The sequence below is a fragment of the Anolis carolinensis genome, chromosome 1, assembly GCF_035594765.1.
Source record: "Anolis carolinensis isolate JA03-04 chromosome 1, rAnoCar3.1.pri, whole genome shotgun sequence".
NCBI classification, from domain to species: Eukaryota; Metazoa; Chordata; class Lepidosauria; order Squamata; family Dactyloidae; genus Anolis; species Anolis carolinensis.
This window is the reverse complement of record NC_085841.1, coordinates 330411093-330438582: the sequence shown is the minus strand read 5'-3', so window position 1 is coordinate 330438582 and position 27490 is coordinate 330411093. Positions and strand designations below refer to the sequence as shown.

The window sequence follows — 27490 nt, the reverse complement described above, 5'->3', positions numbered from 1 at the left end:
AACAGTGACCCCCACCGACAATGGACCAGGACCAAACTTCGCACAGAGAAGCTTCATGACCAACTGAATATACTGCAGGGGTTTGTGGGAATGGGCCTTGATTTTGGGAGTTGTAGCTTACCTGCATCCAAAGAGCACTGAACCCAGCCAATGATGGATCTGCACCAAACTTGGCACACACTCAACATTGCCTGCTGTGGATACTGACAGATGTTTTGGGACAATTGCCCCAGAAATCTGGGAGTTGTAGTAGTTCACCCCCATCCAGACAGCACTGCAGCCAGGTGATGACCAGCTAACGTCAGATCTGGACCACACTTGGTACACAGATCCAAAATGGCCAACTTTGAATACTGGCAGAGTTTAGGGAGGATTGACCCACGATTCTGGGAATTGTACTTCACCCACTCCAAACTGAGAATACCTAACATTCAAATACAAATAATGCCTTTTTCAAATAACCTGGGCAAGCTAGTACTAAATAAAATTGGCTGGAGTTCCACTTAAAAACTATACCTCTTCCGACTTACATACAAATTCAACTTAAGAACAAACTTACAGAACATATCTTGTTCGTAAATCAGGGACTGCCTGTAGTGACATCTTAAGTCTTAAGATATATCTTTTGTCAGTGACTAGTCACCTTGAAAATGAATAGATCTAGAGAGGAAATATTACTCCAGGTTTCTAAAGATGTTTTCCACACAAACATATAAAACGGTAATCATGTTTTTCACTTGTCTCTTCTATAAATTTATCTACCATGCAGCCAGTAATGGAATGGAGGCAGAGGGAGAAATTATGGGTTAGATGCTAACCTAGTTTACCTCATTCAGTATAATGTACACCATACATCTGCTTGCACTGGCCAGGTGCAAACATCAGAGCTTTGATAACCAAATGCTGAAACTCAAAGCTGAGATTATGAAATTAGAGTAGTGTTTTATAGTGAAAGCAGCTGAGAGAATTCCCTTAAGAGCAACATACAAATAACTGGAGCAAGCTTGAGTTGTTTTTGTTCTAATGGAAGATATTATAGTTGCTGGACTCTAATCTGAGATATTTAAACAAAAGGGAAAAAAACCTATTGACTGACCAAACCTGAGGCCACATGGCACAGAAACAAAGGAGTTACTGGGAAATAGGAATGAAAGAACTCAAAATGCAAGTCTGCCCTTTTAATAAAAGATGCTCATGCAAGTGTGAAGATGATATTTTAATAGGACTATTTGGTGGGAAACACCATCCCACCCACACTTTTTCAATTTGACCATAGCATCTGAGGCAGGAAACAAAAGAACTGTAATCTGTCATTAGACACTGAGCAGTTTCAACTTTTTCTCTAAAAAGCATGACCCATTTCAGTGGTTCTCAGTCTGGAGTCCCCAGATGTTTTTGCCCTACAACTCCCAGAAATCCCAGCCAGTTGATCAGCTGTTAGGATTTCTGGGAGTTAAAGGCCAAAAACATCTGGGGACTCCAGATTGAGAACCACTGATCTATTTGGTACAGATGGCCATCCACATTTGTGGGCTCAACTTTTGTAGATTAGATTATTCAATGGTTAACCTGTATGACCATGTATACATCTATAAAGATTTGTCAAAAAATCAAGCAAAAACCCCAGGCTGATATATCCACAGGTCAAAATCTATACTGTACCTTAAGTCTTGTCAAAAAAGGAACCATCCCCCTTTTCATAATTATTTCCCTCCTTGCAACCCTCTAAAGAAGTTTTTGTTACGTACTAGAGCCATGCCTATTTCACAGAGTTGCTGATTCATATGTATTACCAAAAGAAGCCATGGCAAACAAAGGACTACCACAACAACGATAAAATCCCATACTTTACAAACTGTATGTATGTGTTGTGTGCCTTCAAGTAGTTTAAACAACAGGCTAGTATTTTTAATTTCCCAGTCTTCAGTCATGGGAATGTACTGGTCAAATAATTCCTAGAATAAAAGTATAATTTACAAAATTCAAATTAATGCCAGTATCACAACACATTCAACTAAAAATCTCCAGTTTTGCAGCACATTGAATCTTTTCTTAATACCTTTTAAAATTCAGAGAAGTGCTGGTTGAATTTTGCTTACATCAAATGACAATGCAATGAAAGGAAGAACATACCTGTCATAAGGAATGATGATCAATTCAATGCACCATTAATCCAGTGAGAAATGAAGGAGTTGTAATTCTTATTGTAGTGCAATATTATACTAACCACAGAAGGAAATCACGATACATCACTAATCTCATTTATCTTTATCTATTCATGATTAATTCCATTTGGAGTCTCCCTTTCTTGTTCCATAGATCATTAATGGATCATACAACATCCTTATTCCACCCCAACAGCAAAAGACAATTATCACAATTATCACTGTACACAAATGTTTCAATATGTACATCTGACAGCTTTGATCCAATGCTTCTGAACTTAGCAGTGACATTTTCACCAATATGATATTCAGAATGAACTCTATCACCTAACAGTAGTCATGAGCCACTAAATCTATGGCAATAGTTTTTGCGTCAACAATAACAACCAAAAAAACCAGCTTCTTGGTCTTGTAGCACAATTGTCTATGAAGTTCATAATATGCTGTTATATATGCATAGGAATAATAGGCACATACAAAAAAGAAGAGAAATATGGCACTTGTAGAATTTTGTAAAAATGCAACACAGAAGGAAGGGTTGGGTTAGCAAAAATAAAGCTAAAGATTCTAGCCAAGTTCTCTGAGGCACTTCTTACCAAATGATTTGAACATATACCCAAAGTTTTAAAACAACCATTTACTATACATTCTGGAAAGACAGAAAATCTGAGGCATGTAAAACAACAGACACCAAGACATTAGACCAGCCTTACAACAGTTACAGGATTGTTTTATATTCACTGTTAGCTGCCTTGGGTGAAAGTTGGGATTTTAAAAAGTATATAAACAAAAATTTAAAAAAACAGAATTAGGCTTGTACAGTATAGGGTTAGGAGTAACATTTCCAAACATTAACCATGACTGTTGATGGTTACTACATAAGTGCAATTCTTTTCATCACAGAGAACAAAGCTATTTGTCAAACCAGAAAAATCCATAACTGATCTCCTAACTTTTATACCCACTCACCTCACATACAGTACTTATGGCTGTACTGTATGAGTACAGTATGGATGAGGGGTAAGGAGAGCAATTGATTTTATCATGGAAGCAATGTGGAGGTAAAGTCATTTATTCCACTAATCCTGTGCCATTTTCCTCTGCTCTAGAATTTTATTCTGAATATGTACAGGACCAGTTCTTGAGACCATACAAATCAAGATCTTTTCACAGTGCCAGAGTAAGATGTCTTCCATCAAAGTGGAAAGCCATAGCAATGCTATCCCAATTCCTCCTTCCTTGCTTGTGCTGTTGCCATAAAAGGCTGTCTCCTCCATGCACTGAACTGTACCTAACCTCTCTAGCAATTAACATTCCCTATTACCTTAGGAAAACAACAGCACAGCAAACTCATTACTGCCTGGAAACCTGAGGTTGCAGGGTCATGCCTCCAAGTGCTGAAAGACACGCTTCCTGCTTTCCCTCCCATGGAGACTCCAGGCAGGCAAAGCTAAGTATTCAGCCTGCAGAAAGCAATCCTTAGTCAAAATTGTGCCAACTCACAATGATAGCCTCTAGGCTATTTCAGAAGAGGAAGAACCGAAGTTGCCAGCATAGATTTCTCCAGCGTGATAAAAATTAGTTCAACTAACATTATTATAATTCAAATAGTTTGATGCCAAAAATCGGGTTATTGCCATCTCTTGGAAATTTGGGTGAGTCATAATATGACACATTCATGCTTTAAAACAAATAAAGGGGAATCTGGGCACACGTGATCTAGGTGGATAATTCTGCCATGAAAGACTTGTAATAAACCAAATTATCTTGAAAAGTGGAAGTTACCATACTTTTGATTGAAATTTTAGTTCCTCGCCAGTCATTCTGGGAGGGCATCAAGACAAGAACTGTACTTCACATCCCACACAGTTGCCAACTTGTCCCAGGGTTACAGCAATGTGGCTTTCCCCGCTGCAGCAGAAAAATGATCTGCCTCAACACTCTTTGGTTCTACTGGATAAAACCTTTAGGGAAACAAGGTCACAAGAAGTTATCTTGTACTGAGTCAAGTAATTTGTAAATCTGCCTTGGGACATTACAAAAAAGGGGTAGAGCTTCTTACAGCTTGAGGACCTAACCTAATTGTTTCAGAAGGGCATCTTTCTTTGATAAAGGCAAAGGTGTATGAGCAAAACTATTATTTTAGCAGAAAACTTCTACTGTCAGTAATTACAAACCCATATGTGTGATTTCACAGAAACCACGATGAAGAATTAAGTCTTACAAGACATAGTTCAACATTTCAGTACAGAGAAAACACTTTTACAGAAGCAGAGAAATTACTATATTGCTGCATTTTGTATCAAATAAGTTTTGACAAAATGTTCAAAAATATGAAAAATTTAACTACAACATTATCTCAAAACAGTGTCTCAGTGAACTGATATGCACCTTTTCATCAAGAATGAAAAATATGATTTTCCTTGCATCTTTAAATTGTCTGGACAAAAGTGAACATTTTGATTTGGTGCCAAAAACAAAGCTAGGATGGTGTCAATTGTATCTCTCCTAAGATCATTCTAAAATCAAGGTTGCCCATTTAAGACCAGGAAAGGCCCCAGGAGAAGATCTTATCCCAACAGAGACCATCAAAAACAATCTGTATTTCTGACTTCCGGGTACGGCGACATGGCGGCTGGCTGAGGGCTCTTTGAGTACCGGCTTCCCAGAACGTCCAGGTAGAGCCAAAAGCTCCCCCTCCTGAGCGGATCGAGGCTCAGGAGGTAGCCAACCCCCTTGGTGCCCCATAGAGGATCCCTGAGAGTTGTTTTCCCTCAAGGAGAGCAGCCAAAGGGGTCCGGACGAGGGAACAGGGGTCAGCGGACGGGGACAAAGCCGCGCGGGCGGCGATCCGTTCCCGCAAACAGCTTGCCTAGCCGTACTTTTCATCAAGAAGGAAAAAAGGAAAAGACGACACACGAAACGTGAGTTCATGAAACAGAAATCTATAACTGGTGTATGAGAGAAGGTATTTTCAGGAATAGAAGAACAGAAGATTAGAATCTGAGGCCGTTGGCACAAAAGAAAAGGAAGGAACCTAAGGGGAGCTTAAGCGAAGCCCAAATATAAAAGACGCAGCTTCAAAGAATACTAAACCCAACTAAACCTCTGGAGCCCCGCCGACGACCCCTGAGAACTGTTTTCCCTCAAGGAGAGCAGCCCAGGGGGTCCGGACGAGGGTCCTAAGGGTGGTGGACGGACGAAGCGGGACGAAGCGACAAATAGCCAATAATTAAGGTTGGAAAATTGATAAACAGACAAACAGACAAATAGGCAACTTAAAGAAAACCAGAAGGGTTTAACCCTGTAGAAACATAAGCAACCCAGGGAATTGGGGGAAAAAAAAAAAAACACCCGTACACGCCAGGCAAGGAAGGGGGGAAAAAAAAAAAAAGAGCCTTGAGAGATTAATACCTCGCCCTTAAGAGATCAGATCAGAGCGCCGCAGCTGACCTTGAGAGGATTGTTGTGTCTCAGGAGCAGTCGAGCAGAGAGCCGGGCGAACTTTGGCAAGGTTCCAACAGAGCTCTGTGGTTAGCACGTGTTATATGGAGCTCGGCTAGAGGAGGATCCGGCAAGATTTCAGCAGCGCACAACAGGAAGGGGAGACAAAAGGAGACGGACCAGAATGGAGCAATAGCAAGCAGCCCGGGCAGAGGGCGATGGAGAGCCCGAGAAGGGAAGGCGTTTCACAGTAAGAGCAACAGAGAGGCAAAGGCATTTTAGATAGGTTAAAACGGAAAGAAACTCGAGCGGCAGATCTACAACGGACAAAAATAATAATAACAATAATAAATAAACATAAGTTCAGACGAAACCCAAACGGAGCCAGAAGGTGAAGAGGACAAAGAATAAGGACAGGACCCAGGACGAGAAGCAGACGCTGACGAGGACGAGAAGGAGAGGTGGACGAGGAATAAGGACAGGACCCAGGACGAGAAGTAGACGTTGACGAGGACGAGAAGCAGACGGAGGGGAGAGGACAGACGAGGAGGAGAAGCAGACGAACGGAAGGAGGGACAGAAAAGGAAGGTGGTAGAAGGGACCATTAACCAGAAGGCCCTAGAGTGAGCCCAAAAGACCATACCCCATAGGTTTATCTTACAGAATAGTGGACCCAATTAAAATTAGGTCCTAAAGACTTTACCCACTACCCATCACAATTAATCCAACCAATAGAGATAATCAAAAAAAAAAAAAAAAAAATGGCGACACAGAAGGGAAGGATGGAGGATAGAAAAATGTTTGAAAGAAGAAACTCATTGCCGGGGGACCCAAATCTAAAGGACATTATGAAAGAACTTCAGAAAATTACAGAAAACCAAAGATCATTCCAAGAGCAAAGGCTAAACATACAGAGGGACTTATCGGATGAACTAATAGGAATGAAAAAGGAAATGAAGGATATTCAAAAGAGTATCAAAGAAATCAAACAAGAGGAACATAAAATGGAAAAGAAACAGGACAAACTTGAAAGAAAAATAGACATTTTGGAAATGAAAAACGCAAAACTAGAAGCAAGACAGGAAAAAATTGAACAAAAAGAATTAGACCTCCAAATAAGAATTAGAAACCTCCCAGAAGAGCCAAGAGAAAATTTGAAGCTAGTAATAACCCAATTACTGGCAGACCTGATCCAAATTACTGATGAAGAGATGGAAGAAAACATTGACCGAACCTTTAGAATAACAACAAATTTCTCAAAAAAGAACCATGTACCTAGAGATGCAATAGTACAGTTCTCAAAGAGAAAAGTCAGGGAGGAAGTACTCAAAAGCAGTAGTAAAAATACTATTAGATACAAAGGAGAAAAAGTGACAATACTTAAAGAATTTCCCACAAGTACAATACAAAAAAGAAGAAAATATCTCTTCCTCACTGAGGAACTGAAAAAAAGACAGATCAAATTTAGATGGGAGAGGAGGGAAGGTATCATGACAACATATAAAGAGGAGAGATTTTGGCTGACAACGGAGGACAAAGCCAAAGACTTTTATGAAAAACTAATGGAAGAAACAGTGGACCCCATCAAAACCGGACAAGACAGTGAAAGGAAGAGAAAGAAACCCAGAATGTTCTCTCCAGAAAAGACTGAAACTGATCCACCAACACTCGAGACTAATTCACAAACCCAGGAAATGGAGCTACGGGGGGAGGAGGCAGCCAATCAATGCTAAAATATGGAATTAAAAGGTTATGTAAATAATATTAATGGTTTAAACTCACCAAATAAAAGGAAAATTTTATTCAATTACCTTAACAAATGCAAATTTGATGTAGTGTCTCTTCAGGAGACCCATATCCACCAGAGACATGCTGGGCACCTAATCAATAAAAGTATCGGAAATGAATATATCTCATCAGCTCCCGAAAAAAAAAGAGGGGTAGTAACATATGTAAACCCCAAATGGACATCAGAACTGGCTTTCAAAGATGAGGAGGGGAGAATGATTGGAGTAAAAATTAAAATCTATAACAAAATACTCCTGGTATGTAATGTATATACTCCAACTGGCCCTAAAACAAATTTTATCAACACATTAAAAGATAAAATAGCTGAACAAGAATTTGAAGAATTAATAATAATGGGAGACTTCAATGGGATAATAGATCCGGACTTAGATAAAAAAGGAGACGGTAATGGAGGTAAGAAATTAAAAAATGGAAAATTACCGATAAATTTCCAAAAACTCCTACAAGATTGGGACCTAAAAGATGCCTGGAGAATCCACCATCAGCTAGAAAAAGATTACACATTTCTTTCTAACAGGCATAAATCATGGTCCCGTATAGACATGACATGGATGTCAACCTCACTTATACCCAAAATCTCAAAAATTAGAATTATGCCGAGAAACTACTCAGACCACTGCCCAATAGAATTTATAATAAACAAAACCCAGAAAACACGAACTTGGAGACTAAATGGCAATCTGCTAAAATCAGAGGAGGATATTATAAAGAATAAGAAACTTATTAAGGAATATTTTAAGATAAATGACTCAGATGAAGTAACGCAGCAAATAGTATGGGAAGCCAGTAAGGCGGTAATGCGGGGTCACTTTATACAACAGACCGCTCAAAAAAATAGGCAGAGAAGAGAAGCTCTCAACAAAGTCTTAGAGGAAATTAAAATTAAGGAAAAAAGGTTAAAAGAAGCCCCAGGAGACAAAAGAATAAAACAAGAACTAGAAATCTTTAAGAAACAAAAGACAAATTTAGAATTGGAAGAATTGGAAAAAAAATTAAGGTATATCAAGCAACAACATTTTCAGCACGCCAATAAACCAGGTAGATGGTTGGCTTGGAGAATTAGAAGGAAAAAACAATCCCAACATATAATAGAAATAAAAACAGAAGGTAAATATTATACTACAGAACAAGAGATAGTTAAACAGTTCTACAAATTTTACAGTAAATTATATACCAAGGACCAAATAAAAAAGGAGGAAATTATGAGTTTTATAGGCAAGCAAAAACTAGCCAAAATAACGGATCAACAAAGGGAAAAATTAAATAAAGAAATTTCTGAGCAAGAAATCAAAAAAATAATTAGAAAAATAGATGGGAATAAAGCACCAGGCCCAGATGGACTCACGGGGATATATTATAAAGTCTTCATTGACGAACTAACCCCTTATTTAAAAAAAATTATGAATAGGATCCTAGATAATAATGAAATTCCAGATTCGTGGAAACTCGCTACAATCACAATGATCCATAAAGAAGGCCAAGATCCCCAAAACGTGAAGAATTATAGACCTATTTCACTTTTGAATCAAGATTATAAAATATTTACATGCATCTTAGCGGACAGATTGAAAGAAGTTCTAAAGGACTGGATAAAAGAAGAACAATCAGGTTTCCTTCCAGGGAGACAACTAAAAGATAATGTAAGGGAAATTGTAGATATCATTGAATATTATGAAAAAAGTAACAAGGAAGAAATAGCTCTATTAGCGATTGACATGGAAAAGGCTTTCGACAGTTTAAATTGGGATTTTTTTAAAATATTAATTAATGAATTAGATATGGGATATAGATTCAATAATGCTATCAACAAAATATATGAAAAACAAGAGGCCACAATAAGAATAAATTCAATAGAATCAAAAAAATTTAAAATCTCAAAAGGAACCAGGCAGGGCTGCCCCCTCTCCCCTTTACTATTCATTTTTGCATTAGAAACACTAATTAATTCAGTCAGAGAGGACACAGAATTAAAGGGAGCAAAAATTAGAAAGGAACAATATAAGATTAAGGCCTATGCCGATGACCTAATTTGTATCATAGAAGAGCCAGTCAGAACGGTAGGCAATTGGCTAAATAAATTAGAAAATTTCGGGAAAATTTCAGGACTTAAAATAAACAAAGACAAGACCACCTTCCTAACAAAGAATATGACTGAGAAAAGACAGTTCGAATTAACAACAATTTCTGGAATTAAAGTTAGTAAAAAAATAAAATATTTAGGCATAATATTGACAGCCAAGAACTCACAATTGATAGAAAACAATTACGATACGAGATGGAAGGATATTCAGAAGCACTTAGCAACCTGGAAAGATCAGAAACTATCATTCATGGGGAGAATAGCGGCAATGAAAATGACAATTCTACCGAAGATGCTTTTCTTATTTCAATGCATCCCGATAATTAGAAATGCAGTTAGATTCAAAAAATGGAACAAAGACATAAACAAATTTATTTGGTCAAACAAAAAACCTAGAATTAAAAGAGTGTACATGATTGACGAAAAAAAAAGAGGGGGACTGGCACTCCCAGATTTACAATTATATCACGAGGCCTGCGGATTAATGTGGATTCGAGATTGGACTACGCTAAAAAAAACGAAATTATTGACGCTAGAAGGAGTAGACCTCCGCTTTGGATGGCATGCCTATTTATGGTATGAAAAAAGAAAAATAGACAGAAACTTTGGGGATCATTTTATTCGGTCATCCCTAATAAAGATCTGGGATAAGTATAAGAGAAGGATTTTCTTGAAAACACCTCTATGGGTTTCCCCCTTAGAGGCATGTCAAAGAAGAGAAATGGGAGGAATATTCTGGCCAAAATATAAGGATATATTAACCAAAGAAAAGGGAATTTTTGAACCCAAAACACAGGAAATTCTAAGTCAGGATTTTAAGAACATAGGGTGGTTCCAATATGCCCAAATTAAAGAGTACTTTAATATAGATAAGAAGATAGGATTCGAAGACAAAGAAACATGCTGGGATAAAATTATACAATTAGAATCCAAAATTATATCGAAAATTTATAAAAAAATATTAGAGTGGAAGACAGAGCAAGTCAACATCAAAGAATGCATGACCAAATGGGCGAGAAATATTGGGTACCCAATTAAATTAGAAGAGTGGGAGAAATGCTGGAATAAAAGACTAAAATACACATACTCGGTAGATCTAAAAGAAAACTGGATCAAAATTTTTTTTAGATGGCACCTAACCCCCCAAAAACTCTCCAAAATTTACAAAAAAACCTCCAACAAATGCTGGAAATGTGGAGATCAGGAAGGCTCCTACTATCATTGTTGGTGGACCTGTAAGAGAGCCAAGGAGTTCTGGAAAGAAATACATCAAAATATACAAAAAATCCTGTCAATCAAGATTAATCTAGATCCCAAGATACTGGTACTGGGAATGCTAGACTTGGAGGATAGAAATAAAGAAATTCTATTCTGCTACCTAACTACGGCAGCAAGATTAGTATATGCAAAAGAATGGAGAACGAAAATCAGACCAGAAATAAATGCCTGGTTTAATAAAATTTTGGAAATTATGAACATGGATAAATTGACATACTTACTATCAAACACACAGGGCAAACCAAGAAAAGCGACAAACTGGGAGCCAATGAAAGACTACTTAAGAAATGAAAACTTTAAGGTGATAATATAGATGATAAGTATATACTCTGGATGAGTAACATTGGGCGAGAATTAGGCCTCAGGTCAAAAGAAGGACTGAACTTAAGAGGAAATAGAACAATATCGAATGTATCAAGGAAAAACAATAACAACACTAGATAATAGATGGAAGTCAATTTTAATGTATATGTGTGTCTTGGTTTTGGTTTTTTTTTTTTTTTTTTTTTTTTTGGTTTGTGTCTGTCAAGATGGGAGGGGGTGTTTATGTCCACTTTCTATGTTCAGTTTTGTCTTGTACTGGTTATGACACTGTATTTCACGCAAGATATAAGAGCACAATAAAATTACTTTAAAAATAATAAAAAAAAAAAAAAACAATCTGTATTTCTGGACTCCCATACTAGCATCACTTTTCATGTGCACCAACAACTATGGCCAAATCCCCAAGGACTAGCAGCTTTTCATTATTGTCCCCATCTGCAAAAAGAAAGGGACAAAGGATGACCATGCAAACTACAGACCAATCAGCCTCCTCAATACAATCAGTAAGCTATATGCAAGACATCTTCAACGGAAACTCCAGGACTAGCTGGAACAAGGAAACATACTTGCTGAGGAGCAAGCTGGATTCAGGGAAGGTCGATCCACCATAGACCAATGCCTGGTACTTCAACATCTTTTTGAAATAATCAAGGTCACAACTAGAGAAGCTCCCTCTTTTGGAAGAGCATCACCATTTTGGTCCCTCTGATAGTATTTGGAGAAGACCCACTTTAAAGGTCTTAATGCATGGGCAGAATGATATGGGAGTAGGTACTCATTCAGACACTTGGGTTTCAAGCCATTTGGAAATGTACAAGTTATAACCACCACTCAGTATAATTTCTCAATGACCTCACTACAAAACTGGTTAGAATTTTGCAAAAACTGAGGCTTCCAATATTTCAGGGACGATGGGCTTTCACATGTTGTTGAACTGGAATTTCCTTCAGTTCTAGTCAGCATAGTAAATGATGGAAACTATAGCTATGGCATTAGTTGTTCTCAAACTAACAGCACTTAGAGAAAGAGAAGTTTCCCACTTCGGTTTTACAGTAATCTGATTTCAAATTTACCAGAGTATCAAACGTTGTAGCAAGGTTATTCCTAATCATTAAAATACACAGATGATGAAGCAGTCCAAGCTGGTAAACTGTGCTCCAAGCTACTAAGGCCACTTCGATGAACTAGCACTTCCAAACTACACACCCACTCCTTCAGGAGGAAAACAACTCAATTAAAGAAAAGTTGAACACCAGCTTCCTGGCTCTGAGAATATGCACACATGATGTCTAGAATTTTGGTCCAATTCATTGAAGTTCATCAGTCTTCTTAACAATCCAGACAGCAATTCAGCATCTCCACAGCTTCATGCACTTTAGATGACACAAAGTAATAAGCCGACCATGATCATTTTGATAATATTTCATTGCAAATAACTAACACGAAGGCTGCTGCTAAGTACATAGTAACTGGTTTAGAAAAAAATGGTGCACAAAACATAAACATGACAATCTGGCAATGGATTGAGAAAATGTAAGTTTAGTGTGAGGCTGTGACTTGATGAAACAGCACATTGCTAAGATGCATAAAAGCCTCAGGTTTGATCCATAACTCTCCAACTAGAGGAACTGGGTAGAAGAGCTGGGAAAGGCTTGACATTTCAAGCGTGAAGAGGTTGATTGGGCTACCTTCTATATAGATGAGGATAAGGGAATTGAAATGTAATCACCTACTCTCAAAAGGGAAAAGTACTACTTTGGCATAAAGACCAAAAAGAAATAAAACAATAAACTTGCAATCCATTATTTCTGTTTACATGCTGCTGAATATTACATCTCAGGAAAAACACATCTAATATCCACTCTGGTGACTGCTAATTTCTAGTCATCAAGGCTAAAATAGTATTCTCCATTTTCATAGTGAAACTAAAGAGTGCCTCCCATTTAACATACTTCTTCAATCTATAATCTCATCCAATTAAAGCCCTGTAAATTTAGAAGTATTTCTATGAGCCACATGAAAATTCTGTCTAAAGCAAGTTGACTTACCTAACTGCCAAAGATGCAGGCCTGATGTCAGTTGCATGTGCGTGCGTTTGAAAAGCCCAAAATGAACCTCCTGGGTTGAGTGATGGTCGGTAACTGGAAGTAGTATTTACTCTGCTTACAGTTCCATTCATGAGATTTAGATTTGTTAACTGGAAAACAAAATAAAAGGAAAATTAATTCACAAGGCTTGAGGAAACAATAACAAGATGCTGTGGAATATAACACATTTGAATGATGACATTTTCATGGCTTATATTTAGAGAGAGAGTACGGTGCAATGTGGAAAGAGGTTACTGAATGATTTTGTGCCAGTCAACATGTCTTTGATTCTAAACCTCACAGGTTTGCTACAAAAGGGTTGGTGGCTGAATGGGAAAGACCACATGAGTTACACTGAATTCCTTTGAGGAAGGGCAGGATAAAGTACAACAAAAATTCAAATATTTATAAACATGATAGCATTGTTCTTTGGCATTTATCCCTTTCCTTTAATCGTTGTAATAGTTAAGATGAATGAAACAAGAACTCAATGAACAGAATGTGTTTACTTGGGTATTTACACAACTCCACCCTATCCCAGGAGCTCAGGGCTGGTTGCAACATTTAAAGTTGGAACATAAGAAAAGATAAAGTTTACACAACATTAACAAAAAGAGAGCCTTTTCTGACCAGAGCAGTTTATCCCCATGTCCACAATGCTATGACTTCAACAAATCTCTAAGGAAGTAAAACATTCCATAGAGCAGAATGCTACAAAAAGCAACATGCTGCTCTCTGCATGTCAACACCATAGCAAAAGCTAAGTGGGCTTTTCTTGAAATCCAGTAACATTAACAAACTGCAATATACATCCAAGAATATGACTGTAAGGTTTTGAAGCTTTTCACTCAAGAGATCATTGAACCTTTCTGTATTATCTTATATTTATTTCTATAGGTACAAACACTCTGCTGTTGTGCAACTGCACCAGCCCTTCCCTAACACGGGTCTCACTAAATATTTTGGCTTGCTACTTCCATCAGCTGTAGCCAGTTGGTCTAATGGTCAGGGATGAGGATTATTTAAATGTTTTTAAATGTTTTAATGTCTTTTATAATTTTATTTTAAAATGTTTATTTTAATTGTACATTGTTTTAAGGCATCAAATAGTTGCCTACATGTAAAGCCGCCTTGAATCCCCTTCGGGGTGGAGAAAGGCAGGTTAGAACTCCAGGAATTCTGGCAACCTTTTTGTGAGGAAGATGTGCCTGGACTTGAGCAACACTGCTCAGATAATCCGCTTGGTTTTGTTCTAGAAGATACCCTGGATGCTGGTACTTTGCTGGACTCTTAAGGCCCAGCACTACAGCAGCTGCAAGTATGGGAAGAGCAACCTAACTGGATTGCATGTTGACTATGCTCTCCTTCTCTTGCTGAAAGGTTTAGGCTTCTAGCTGCATGAAAGCAATGATGGTAGTGCAGCTCAATGGATACCAAACGCTCTTCGTAACCACTGCAATCCCAACAAATACGTATATTGAATTGCACACCTTCCTTCACACCTTGCACACCTTCCCTCATTCTTCTTCTTCTTTATTCGGTCAGTCGTTTCCGACTCTTGGTGACCTCATGGACCAGTCTGCGCCAGAGCTCCCTGTCATCCGTCGCCGCCCCCAGTTCCTTCAAGTTCATGCCAATATCTTCATCCATCTTGCCCTTGATCGGCCTCTCTTCCTTTTTCCTTCCATTTTCCCCAACTCATGATCTTTTCCAAACTTTCCTGTCTTCTCATGATGTGGCCAAAATATTTCAACTTTGCCTCCAATATCCTTCCCTCCAGTGAGCAGCCAGGCATTATTTCCTGAAGGATGGACTGCTTGGATCTTCTTGCGGACCAAGGCACTCTCAGGATTTTCCTCCAGCACCCAAGTTCAAAAGCATCTATCTTCCTTCTCTCAGCTTTCCTTATGGTCCAGCTCTCGCATCCATAGGTTACTATGGGGGATAGCATTGCTTTACCTATGCGGACCTTTGTTGCCAGTGTGATGTCTCTGCTCTTCACTATTTTGTCAAGGTTGGCCATTGCTCTCCTCCCAAGAAGTAAACATCTTCTGATTTCCTGGCTGCAGTCTGCATCTGCAGTGATCTTCGTGCCTAGAAATATAAAGTCTGTCACTGCCTCCGCGCTTTCTCCTTCTATTTGCCAGTTGTCAATAGGTGTAGTTGCCATAATCTTGGTTTTCTTGATGTTTAACTGCAACCTGGCTTTTGCACTTTCTTCTTTCACCTTGGTGATAAGGCTCCTCAGCTCCTCCTCACTTTCAGCCATCAGAGTGGTATCATCCGCATACCTAAGGTTGTTAATGTTTCTTCCAGCAATTTTAACTCCGGCCTTGGAATCGCCAAGCCCCGCACGTCATATGATGTGTTCTGCGTACAAGTTGAATAGGTAGGGTGAAAGTATACAGCCCTGCCGCACTCCTTTCCCAATCTTGAACCAGTCTGTTGTTCTGTGATCTGTTCTTACTGTGGCTACTTGGTCTTTATACAGATTTCTCAAGAGACAGACAAGGTGACTTGGTATCCCCAGACCACCAAGAACCTGCCATGATCCACAGTCGAAGGCTTTGGAATAGTCAATAAAGCAGAAATAGATGTTTACCTGAAACTCCCTGGCTTCCTCCATTATCCAGCGGATATTGGCAATTTGGTGTCTCGTTCCTCTGCCCAGCTTGGACATCTAGCAACTCTCGCTCCATGTATTGTTGGAGTCTTCCTTGCAGGATCTTGAGCATTACCTTACTGGCATGGGAAATAAGTGCCACTGTACAGAAATTTGAGCATTCTTTAGCGTTTCCCTTTTTGGGTATGGGGATATAAATTGATTTTTTCCACTCTGATGGCCATTCTTGTGTTTTCCATATTTGCTGGCATATGGCATGCATTACCTTGACAGCATCACCTTCCAAGGTTTTAAACAACTCAGCTGGGATCCCGTCGTCTCCTGCTGCCTTGTTATTAGCAATGCTTCTTAAGGCCCATTCAACCTCACTCCTCAGGATGTCTGGTTCTAATTCACTCACCACACCGTCAAAGCTATCGTCTATATTATTATCCATGCATTGCTTGTTTAAAAATAGTTCTTTGTCTCTTCTGGCTAGCCTCTGGAATTGTGCATTTAATTGGGCGTATCTCCCCCTATTGCTGTTTCCTTTCGCCTTCCTTCTTTCTTGGGCTACTTCCAGTGTCTCAGCAGACAACCATCTTGCCTTCTTGGTTTTCTTTTTCTTTGGGACATACTTTGTTGCTGCCTCCTGAACAATGTTGTGGACTTCTGTCCATAGTTCTTCTGGGACTCTATTTATTAAATCTAGTCCCTGAAATCTATTCTTCACCTCCACTGCATATTCACTAGGAATATTTGTGAGATCATATCTAATTGGTCTGTTTATTTTCCCCATTCTCTTTAGTCTGATTCTAAATTTTGCAATAAGAAGTTCGTGATTTGAGCTGCAGTCAGCTCTAGGTCTTGTTTTCACCGACTGAATGGATGTCCGCCACCTTTGGCTGCAAAGGATGTAGTCAATCTGATTTCGGTGTTGACCATCTGGTGAAGTCCATGTATAAAGCCGTCTTTTAGGTTGTTGGAAGAGGGAATAGGAAAGAACTAGAAAAGGAAAAATGAGTAAAGGCCATTATTCCTAAAGTCTCCTCGGACCCATCTAGGCAACACTGCCCTTTTCAAAGAAATACCTATAAGATTGGAGAAACACCCTCCCTCCTAGGGCATTTATTTTGGCTCTGCATTTTCAAATGAGAGAAGTCAAACCTTTACTGTTGATTTCATTTTTCCACTGATTGAAAAAGACTAGGCAGTGATGGGTAAGACATGCATACTTCTGTTTAATACGCTGAGATATGCAAAAGTCTTGTGCCTGCATGCCTTTTCCTTATGCCATTCCTCTGTTCCCTGAGTGACATGATTAAACGACTCTTGGGTTAATGAGCCACAGCTTCCTGTTATGTCTAAATTAGATAATGATAGTTGCCAAGACTAAAACAACCTAGTTTCTTAATCCTAATTGAAACCATGTTTATAATTCTGGTTTGTTCTAATGATGATAATTCAGAGTTTCCATCATCAGCATCATCACAATGACAATTTCTTACCAACCTCTCTTCATGGCTATAATAGAAAATTATGCCTAATTAGCCTAGGAAGTGCTGAATGCAACATGCCAAGAAGAGACTTCACCCCCAAATGCCAAAATTGCCAAGATTTGCAAAAACTAAAAAAAAGTATAATTGAAAGTCACCATTAAATATGAAGTGTTCACTCTGTCACACTTAAAGGAAGAATTTTCCAGCAAAGAAGTCCCACATGAAACTTCATATAGTCATCTCTCCTCCGTATTTAACTAGGTTGTTTTACCATTCTGTCCCATTCTTCACCTTCTAGACTACCTTGGTGCACTTCTCTTCAATATGAAAATGCTGTTTATTTTAAAGCTGTCATTCTAAGTGAAGCAGGTGCGTAAACAGTTGAGTGTGGCGGGGAAGGACATTTCACACATTCCACATAGACAGGTGTTTAAATTACAGAAAAATTAAATATAGGCAATGAATTCAAAAGAGTGTGCACACACCAGAGTACACAAGACTTATTTGAGCCAGACCATCAGCTTCCTTCATTTTGACAGCATACTTTTCCTGCACTAACTTGATTCAGCTGCTATATTTAGCCTAACAATTTGATGGATTCCTTGGGTAACCCCAATATATAACGCATCAGTACAACAAGGTTCTGCTTTGAATTACCTGGCAATGACAATTACTCTCAGTTAGATGAGGAACTTTCAAACTGACACTGATACATGATGGTATTACACACACCCTTAGTTTACTTAGAGATTAAATAAAAATGCAAGAATGGCACGGAGCAAATATTTTACACATTTTATTGGCCTAAAAGAAAGATATTATTTTGTGCCAAATGTGTTTGAAGATCAGAATTTATTGAAAGAGCCAACGAGAAAGAGGAAGGGAGAAGATCAGCATGACTTTGCCAGAAGCTTCAGCTGTCAAGAATCTGTCTCACTTCCCACAAACCAGCTAAACGCTATCTTAACCACCAGGTATTATTATGTGAGAGAGATCCATCTGCCTGTGCCTACTTGTAAAGGCTTCATGAACTATTCTAATTCTAAGAAGTATTCCAACAAGTCTTGAGAACAATGTTCTGCCTTGTGAACAATGCACTATTTTCACTACTATTTTCTAGGTACTTGGGGTATGCTGATGGGGGGAAAATGAGGGTTGAAAGTCCAACACATCTCAGAGTAGCATTAGACTGGGGAAAGCGGATACTTTATCCATCTGCTGCCATTGCTCAAGAACACTTGCTTACAGCAATAACACTTCATCTGGACGTTATTTTTCATGACAAACCATGAGACATTTGGATGGATTTGGGGCAGTCACCCATATTCAAACTTGCAGCATAAACATTAAAAAGGGATAACACAAATAATTTGGTAGTTTCTATTTGAATAGGAGGTTGAGGTGTCTAAATAAGAAACACCAAAGGTCAATGTCATAGTGAACAGTTTCTCAACATAGTTAATGGATTTTGTATATGTTAAAGATTACTTCCTTGTCAGATTATCAGCCAGAAATATGTCCAGAGTTAAAAAACTAATAGTATTGTCTAATAGGCGCACTGAGGTTACAGTCTGTCCTAAGGGTTTTTTGAGGTTGGAGAAAAGCTCCAAGTTCAGGTGAGAATATCTGACCTCTCCCTGCTCCAGAAAAATTAATCTTGGCAACCACCCTTTCAATGTCAGAACTTCAGTAATCAGATGTTACAAAGTAATGGATAGCTTTGAGAGATGTCAGAGTTCTGAATCATCCTAGGAACTTGAAAAGAATAATTTCCCATTCAGTAGTCACAACTGGAGGAAAACAGGTATTTGAAAAATAGAAACGAAGGGGGGAAAGGAAATAATTGCTTTTCTTACATTTCTATTCTGCCAGCAAGAACCTACTGAAAGGTCAGATTGCTTGCTTAGTGTGTTTTACTGTAACAATTTGCAACCACATTTCAAGTGATCATGATACCAAAGGGCTTTCAAACTTTATTAAATGTAGTCATCAAAAAGTGACCAATAAAATAGAGTAGTTTCCTCCCATTCCTTTCACAACATTATGCCTACCTCTGTTTGGGGTATGCTGATGGGGGGAAATGGGAGTTGAAAGTCCAACACATCTCAGAGTAGCATTAGGCTGGGGAAAGTGGATACTTTATCAATTCAAATGCATTTACTCTGTCCCTAGGCAAAATATTATTTTTCTCATATAACACTGACAGCTGAACTAGTTACTCTACAATATTCCTTTGCAGCAACCCATTTTGACTCAATCCACATTAAAAAAAAAACTTTTCTAACTGTAGCTAGATTGGTTTTTTTCACTGCTAATTCTGGCTTTATTATTTATTTATTTATTTACAGCATTTATATTCTGCCCTTCTCACCCCGAAGGGGACTCAGGGCGGATCACATTACACATATAGGCAAACATTCAATGCCTTTTAACATAGAACAAAGACAAACAAACATAGGCTCCGAGCCAGGCCTCGAACTCATGACCTCCTGGTCAGAGTGATTCATTGCAGTGATTGATTGCAGCTGCTCTCCAGCCTGCGCCATAGCCTGGTTTTATATACATAAAACCAACTATTACTTTTAGGAGTAGCATTTTGAAAGTCATTATGGAGCCAATGTCCATCAGTCCATTCTAAGTTCATTCATCCTACAAAGAGTGGGGAAAATGAATAGGTAACATCTCCCATGAAAATCTTCCTACTTCAAAAATTAATATACCCCATGTAGGGCCCTATGTAAATATGTTGTATATGATCACTGAGAAATAGTTAGGGAAGCGGCGTAGCAACAATGCTGCTGTAACCACTTGTTATATCCAGATGTGTACAGGGGCCTCTAGAAGAGGAGGGAGAAAGATCTGTTCCAAGGCTATTCTACTCTTGACTGAGTCCCATTTTTAGCCGCACCCATACAGTAGAAATTTGCCCTCAAGAAACTTTACTACATCCATATATTTGCATTAATCCACAACTTTAAGGAAAGTGAGAACAAGGAGTAAAAGGGTTGAGAGGTGTGAAATCTGTGTTCATACCAAAAGCTGATCTGGCTAAAGGCCCATGACATTCCTTCCTTACTTGCTGAGCTTACCAGCTTACAGGATATGCATATGCACAAAAAGCAAAAGCGTTATGGTCTCCAGAAAATGTTCCAGACAAAGACCTGCCAGAGACATTCCTGGGAAACCTGACAAACTTGCAGATTTGTTTGTAGTGTCTCCAGCATATGCATCCATTTAATAATTTCTTAAAAGAGGTTTGTACTACAGCAAATGGTTACTTGCCTTCTGCTGGTACTAAAAGAATCAAGCTCTGAATTAAGTACTCTTAGCCTCAAAACTTCTCAGTAGGAGCTATTTCAACAGTGCGTAGATGTGCCAAACCTTTGATGATCAGGGAATAATTCTTCCCACAATCAGAGTTTCTTAAAGCTCAGCTTGGTTCAAATAGCGGTCTCCTTCAAATCACAAGCTCCATTCCAACTGCAGAAAAATTACTGCAGCCGGAAGGCAGAAAGAATAGTTCAGAGACGCCTTTCTAAAGTATCCACAAGCAAAAGGGCTGTGGATACTGTTAGGGAATCTACTCTCCATTATGCCTTTCTTCCAATATTCTGTCATCAAAGATGCCTACAGAAAGCTAACAAGCAAGGTATAAGAGCAATAGCACCATCCCAGGCATACATCCAAACAAACTGGAATTGAGAAACATACTTAGAGCATGGAGACATTATATAGCAGTCATGACTAATAACTACACAGTTTATCAAGTATCTCCAGTGGTGAAAGGACTATAAGCCAGTTGTGTACAATGACTGGTGCATGGCAGAAAGTTGCTCCTAATCACAGCAGATATACTGCACTCCATATTCTCTGCAGCACCACCAGGATTTCTCAGTTGTGTTCCATTTCAGCAAGGGAATTATGTACTTCACCCCCCCAACCCCACCCCACGCCCCCCAAATCATGTTTTCAGGAATATGTATCAGCACATTTGCAAGAAATCTGGCTGCAAGATTTGAGGGTTTGGCTGCTTCACCAGAGAAGAAATATGCATCTCTTTCCAGCCCTTGTCTGGGTGGTCCAGTATTATCCCTGTGATCAGACTCCCTGGATAGAAATTCTGGAGCTGTTCCTGGTGATAGCCAGTCCCTGAATTTTCACACAATAGTTGACAGAGAAGGGCAGAGCTCTTACTAAATCTCCCCTCCTCTTTACAAAGTTGGGCCAATTCAACACATTCTTCTATTTACCATCAAATAATCACAAAGTGCTGCAGCCTAGGAGACAACAGTAATAAACTACTGCTTCCCACCCCACAGCATACACATGACCACTGATAAAAGACCTCACACAGAACCAGTTCACAGTATACTGCATAGAAAGGCATGTGTTTTTTTGTAAAAAAAAAAATCACTTAGCCAACTAGCAGCCATTTTTTCAGTAACTGCATAAAGCAGGCGTTTCTAAACACTTTTAGAATATGTCCAAAATCCAGGAGTGCCAAAAACCCTGCACATACATGATCTAGTGAGGTTTTCTGAATAGCAGATAGTCCCAATCTGTGCGCCACAGTACATTATTTTAGAAGCTCCATAAGGGACGGAGGACTGCTCTTCAAGAAACTCAAATCTAAAGGCTCACTGGATTTATGGACATGTGATAATGAAGGCTGTGCACACAGGAGCATTTTTTTTATCAAAGTGGTTCACAGTCTATCTAGCCTCAATCTATCCTTAATCCTGATTGGACCAGTTTTCTCGGATTGAAGGCAAAAGTTTTCCGAGGCCCACAGTTGGGATGCTTCAACTGGAGATGCCTGGGATATAATAATGGACCGCAATAAAAACAAAGCAAGTGAATCTTTGTCCCTTCTGCCTATGTTGATACAAGATCTGTTCAGTGCATTATAATCCTGCAGCACTATTCTCTTGGCTGCTGTTTCTAATATGTTCCATGGAAATAAAATGATCTGCAGTGTTCTGTTGACCGCCAAAGGGTGGAAAAATATACCCCTGGAAGATGATACTGATCATAATTTTTTCCTTAAATGGAAACATGAAACTATAATTTGTGTTTTTATCAGAGTAAAGCTCATGCAGTTCTGCCATCCAAAATGCCAATAACACTAACATTAATGTATGGAGAATGAAAGTGCAGAGATGAATAATTCTGATTAGGTACTCCAATGCCCTTCCTTTTTAGCCAAACAAACACTTTTTACTCACTGAAAACCCAAAGCTGGAAAGGATCAAATCTCACTTTCCAGAATAGCATGACCACTTGGTCACAACTGTTTCATTTAAGACTATTCGTTTTAAAAACCAGGAAATGCAGCAAAGTAGTGGAATGAAAGGTAGCAGGATGAACAAGCCACTGTATAAATAGCATTTTCATTAGAATATCAACAATTCCAGGAAAACAATAGAAAAATACAAGGTTCATTCCTCCCCAAAATGTTTTTTTTTTCTGAGTGGCTTTCAAAAAGAGTCACTTCCATACACAGCTACATATTTTTGTGAGAACATCATGAACTATGGATCACAAGCATTTACCAGCAATAAATAAATCACACTAGTGACATTTATTTCTGTTTGCATCTCTAAGTATTAGTTACTACACAGGTACACTCCTGTAAAAGTGATACAACAGCACTACCAAAGTCATGCTCTCTATGTTATAATTTAATATATATATTTTTTTTTAATTGAAACAGTTTGATCACTTGCCATTGTGGCTATGCAGCCATCTTATATAACGAAATACCATAATATGGAATTCCTTTCTCTTGAATTCAGAACAGTACAGATGTACAGAGTTAATGTTTTCCCTTTGAGAAAAAAGTGAATAGAGCAGCAAGAGATGCTACTATTGTTCCTAAGATACACCATGCCTTCCTCTTATCTCTGCATAGGTAGAAGAAATCCAAGGCCAATGGAACAAATGGCCTGCTGTTTTACAAAGTCTCCTTCCTATCCAAGCATGTGGAGTGATAACAACATTTGTCCATGTGTCTGAATCCTCTCCTTCCCTGACTAACTTATTCTTTTAGAAGCAAAACCCTGCTCCCATCCTAAACATTTAAAACAGGAGTATGTCTAACTTCCATGTCCATCCACGAGTCCATGCAAACCAAACATGTGTAACATGATACTTGTTTCAATGATCTCAGAAAATACATTTAGATATTCTTGCGGAAACATACTCTTCAAATTGGTTTTCACTCATTCAAAAGTTTCACCTCATTATTTTGCAGTCATGTTCTCACCTATCAAATCGTTTTAGTTCTAAGCAGAGAACAGAGCTAATTCTGTACCTGTTGTGTAAGGAGGTTTATATGACTGGGTGGACAGTATTGCCTTGTTGCCTGCTTCTCTGCCAATCTGTGCAATTCCTCTGCAATAACACCATGGCTGAATCGCTTGCATTCTTCCCCGTCCTTAGTTACTCTGGCAAATGCACTTCGCTGTCTGCTTGGGCTGTGACTCCTTGAACCTGCTGAAGACAGTGAAAAAAAATCCTTTGCAAAACAATTGCACCAGTCTACAGAGAATATGGGATTTTTGCCCAAAAGGAGTAAAGATATGTAAATAAAAATTCAGACAAGGTGATTCCTACAAAATGCATTTATACTTATACTTACCTGTAGCTGTGACTCTTAAAATGGTCAATTGTAGAGTTGCCAGGTTTTCAGTTCAATAAGGGAAAACCCTTTGTTGTGCAGTCAGCTTAAAATTAGCAGAACATGTGAACAGGTCTATATGAAACTCACCTTGAGCCTCAAAATATGAAGATCTCTCACACTAGATATGAGATCTCACAAGAATCTAGATTTTTGTATGAGGTCCTCCTCTTGCAAAGCTTGAGGTAGGCCTTATATAAGCCTGTCTCACATGCTATTCTCAGTTGCCTGAAGTGTTGAGAGCAGAGGCTTTAATTGCACTCAGCAGCTAGTTCTCCTTCCTTTCTGACGCCAGAGAGCCTCAGTGCCTTTGGTGAATCCTGCTTTTCCACAGTGACCATCCTGGATGTGCATCCAAATCAAGGAATTGTTACTTTACTACTTGTATTGAGAAAAGAATAAAGATATCTTCTCTGATCCACAAGAGGAGGAGTTGGACAAAGTATTTCAGTTGGTGGTAGAAATTCTGTGGCACAGCCTAGATGTTTAATAGAAAGAATCCAAGTGTCTGCTATAATCCAGGTTTATCAAAGTAAGAAATGGCCTAGGCATTGACCAAAGAGATATTGTACTACAGATAAAAAAATGGAGTCAAAGACTGAGAACAACGCATTCAACTTGTGAAAACAACCCGTGTTTTGTAACTTGAACGGAGAGAGGTTATGTTTGATAACAAAAAGCTGTGAAAAGTTTGTCACATAAGTAATTGGTAAAAGTTTAGGGCTAACTCTGAGATGAAGCTGATGCCCAGTACCATGACTGATACATAGGCAAAGGGATGGAAAAATGCATCCCCATCTTCCTCATTGATACTAATACATGTTCTGTGTGTAACTGACCATGCTGTTGGTGTCAGAACTGAGCAGATCTTGTCCAGTAAAATACTGGCAAGCATAGAGAATGAGACTGTCTAAAAATCAGAAGCAAAGATCTGACCTTGCTTGTTGTCTTTCTTCTTTTTGCCTTTCTCCCTACCCCAATATGTGTCTGGGTAGGGATGCCTCATCAATATTTAGTGGCCTGGTCGTTGGTGATATAGGCTGCTTGCTTAGGCCTGACACTGAACATTGTACAGATGGAGTAGATGCTAGAACCAAAGTTCCATTTGCAGAGGGCAGTTTGAATTGATTGCTATGCAGATTCAGGATGAAGTAAGACAATTGACTTTGGGTACTAACAAATAGCAGTATACAAGGTTGTTGTTTAAAGGCTTTAATATAATTGATGTCTTAATCACTCCCTCTCGACTGAAGGCTTGGAGATGTGTGTTTTTTAAAAGCTATGACAGTGTTTATGCTTGCCAACAGTGAATTTCACTGAAAATGTCAATCAGTGTATAAAATATTGTCCCTACACTAAATGCATTTTTGAAGAATGGCCATGAGACCACAAGATTTCAAAAACCATCTCATAATGATAATCATAAGAATGTCGCCAGATGAAAGAAGGTATAATGAAGAACAAGCAACCACGAAGAGAAAGCAAATTTATTATAAATATGAAGAGGAAAAACACTTAGAAAAAGTATTTGCGGATATTCCTAATTTAATGGCCAAGTGGTGACAACAGATGAAAAGGAAGAGAGGGCAAAAGATTCTTAGGCAAAATTCAACATATAACTGAATCATTTGAAGAAAACAACCCAAAACCTGATGTTCATTGTCCAAAAGAGGAAGGGCTAAGTTATCAACAGTGAGAAAGTGAAGAAAGTTTTGGTGCTGCTAAGAGCTATATGCACACTGCCTGATCATTTCAACAGGATGGTGACTTGCAGAACAAATAAAGAGTTATTCTAAGAAAAGTTATTTATTTGAGTCATCCATTCATAGTTCAATGCAGGTTACTTTCTGTTGTTGCGGTATAGTTTACCTTAAGTCATTTCACATGGGTAAATTTTAATCATTACTTTCTGGACTATTGAGAACCTCTGCCAAAGTGTGTCATGTGTCGACAGGAGCAAGGTCGGAGAGAGAAAATGATTTCTGAAAATTGCCTAAAATAAATTATGATTTTATTATTAATTTAGCAGACATAGATACCAAATACTGGATCTGATGGCTTCTACTTCGTTTTGAAATAACTACCCTGTGGAAAAACAAATAAGAATGCCCTTACCTACATGCTTGAATAGCCCTACTCTGACATTTGGCAGTATAGTCAAATATTCTGAACAGAGAATGAAAGTATTAGTGCCAGTTAAGCAGCCAAATATCCTGCTGCCTTACCTGCTTTTGCTGAGGATGGCCGGGTCAGTCTTTGACTGTAGATCTGCATAGCACTCTGAAAGGAAGAGAAGGGACTGGCAGTAAAACTGCCAGACTGACAACGGTGTAATCCTGCATTGTTGGAGGACAGTTGGGGTACATTTTTTGTTGTGCTAGACCAGCTGTCCATTGCTGCATTTTGGAAAGATGAGGAAGGAATCAGTCTAGAACCAGATGAAAGAGAGAAGCCTGAGAGATGATCAGGCAGCTGTGCATTATCAGAGGCAGCAGTATGAGAGGGTAACTGGGGACTGATGCTTTGTGGAAGGATGGCATCAGGAACAGAGGAGGAAGTAGCACTAAGGAAGCTGAGTTGTGGTGCATTCTCATCTTCTGGTGAAGAAGTAACCCCTATTTAAAAAAAAAACCAAAGACATATGGAAGCTAATTGGTGCTTATTGTAAAAGAACACAAATATGATATACACAATAACATTGGCATAGTCTTTTACCAGCTTGTTTAGGAAAATGAATACTATAAACAAGGGGCATGAAATATAAGACACCCAGTATAACACAATAGTTTTCTACAGGATATATTCACCACTAACTCTGGCCTTCAAAAAAGGTTTTTCTAAAAGGAGCTGATTGTCTTTAAAATTGGATTCTATTTTATTATATATAGTATTACATTCATTTCAGCAAGATTCGTTATTATAAGAGTACTTTATTATTGATAGGAGTGTTTTTGAAAGCTTATACTTAATGTTAATGAAGATAATTGCCAACTGTTGATCTGTGCACATGACGTATTGTTTCCAAATGGATACTATATATACTTACATGTTTCACTTAGTTACCTTTACTCCACACTGTAATTTTGGAAGTTCCATTAAAATGTTATTCAGAAGCCAAATAAACATAACCATAGACTACAGTCCTGTAATAACACTCAAAATAAAGTCTTAGAATTGTAACCACTGAAGAACGTTTCTGTCTCTTCTACAATAGTGTAGTGATGAGAGCATCGGAAACTCTACATGATAGACAATACATTCCTTCCATTGTGCATGAAAATATGTGATATGGAATCTATTTATTTGAAATCATTAAAAGAGGACTGAGCATCCCTTATCTGAAATACTTGGGACCTGAGGTGTTTTGGATTTTTAAAATTTTAATACCTGTATTTGCAGATATGTTCATAATATCTTGGATATGAGACCCATATATAACATGAAATTCCTTTATTTTTTATATACACATAGCCCAAAATATTTTTCTACAAATCATGTGCATCAAACAAAGTTTATTAACCAC

General features: G+C 38.5%; 1 protein-coding gene across 7 annotated transcripts in view; it reads right to left on the bottom strand.

The window, feature by feature from the left end:
• Positions 1–27490, bottom strand: part of ttll5 (tubulin tyrosine ligase like 5) — a 177124-nt gene that overhangs the window by 47187 nt on the left and 102447 nt on the right. For 4 of the 7 annotated variants that reach the window (XR_010002127.1, XM_062968328.1, XM_062968329.1 and 1 more), the window contains 3 exons: positions 26193–26582; positions 23602–23783; positions 13149–13297 (listed from right to left, as the gene is read on the bottom strand). Coding sequence is in view for 6 of the 7 variants with exons in the window: in XM_062968328.1 (XP_062824398.1) it covers positions 13149–13297; positions 23602–23783; positions 26193–26582 (721 nt within the window). In the remaining variant the exon portion in view is untranslated. The remainder of the gene's footprint in view (positions 1–13148; positions 13298–23601; positions 23784–26192; positions 26583–27490) is intronic. The other 3 variants (XM_008121901.3, XM_062968331.1, XM_062968332.1) reach the window with 3 other exon arrangements.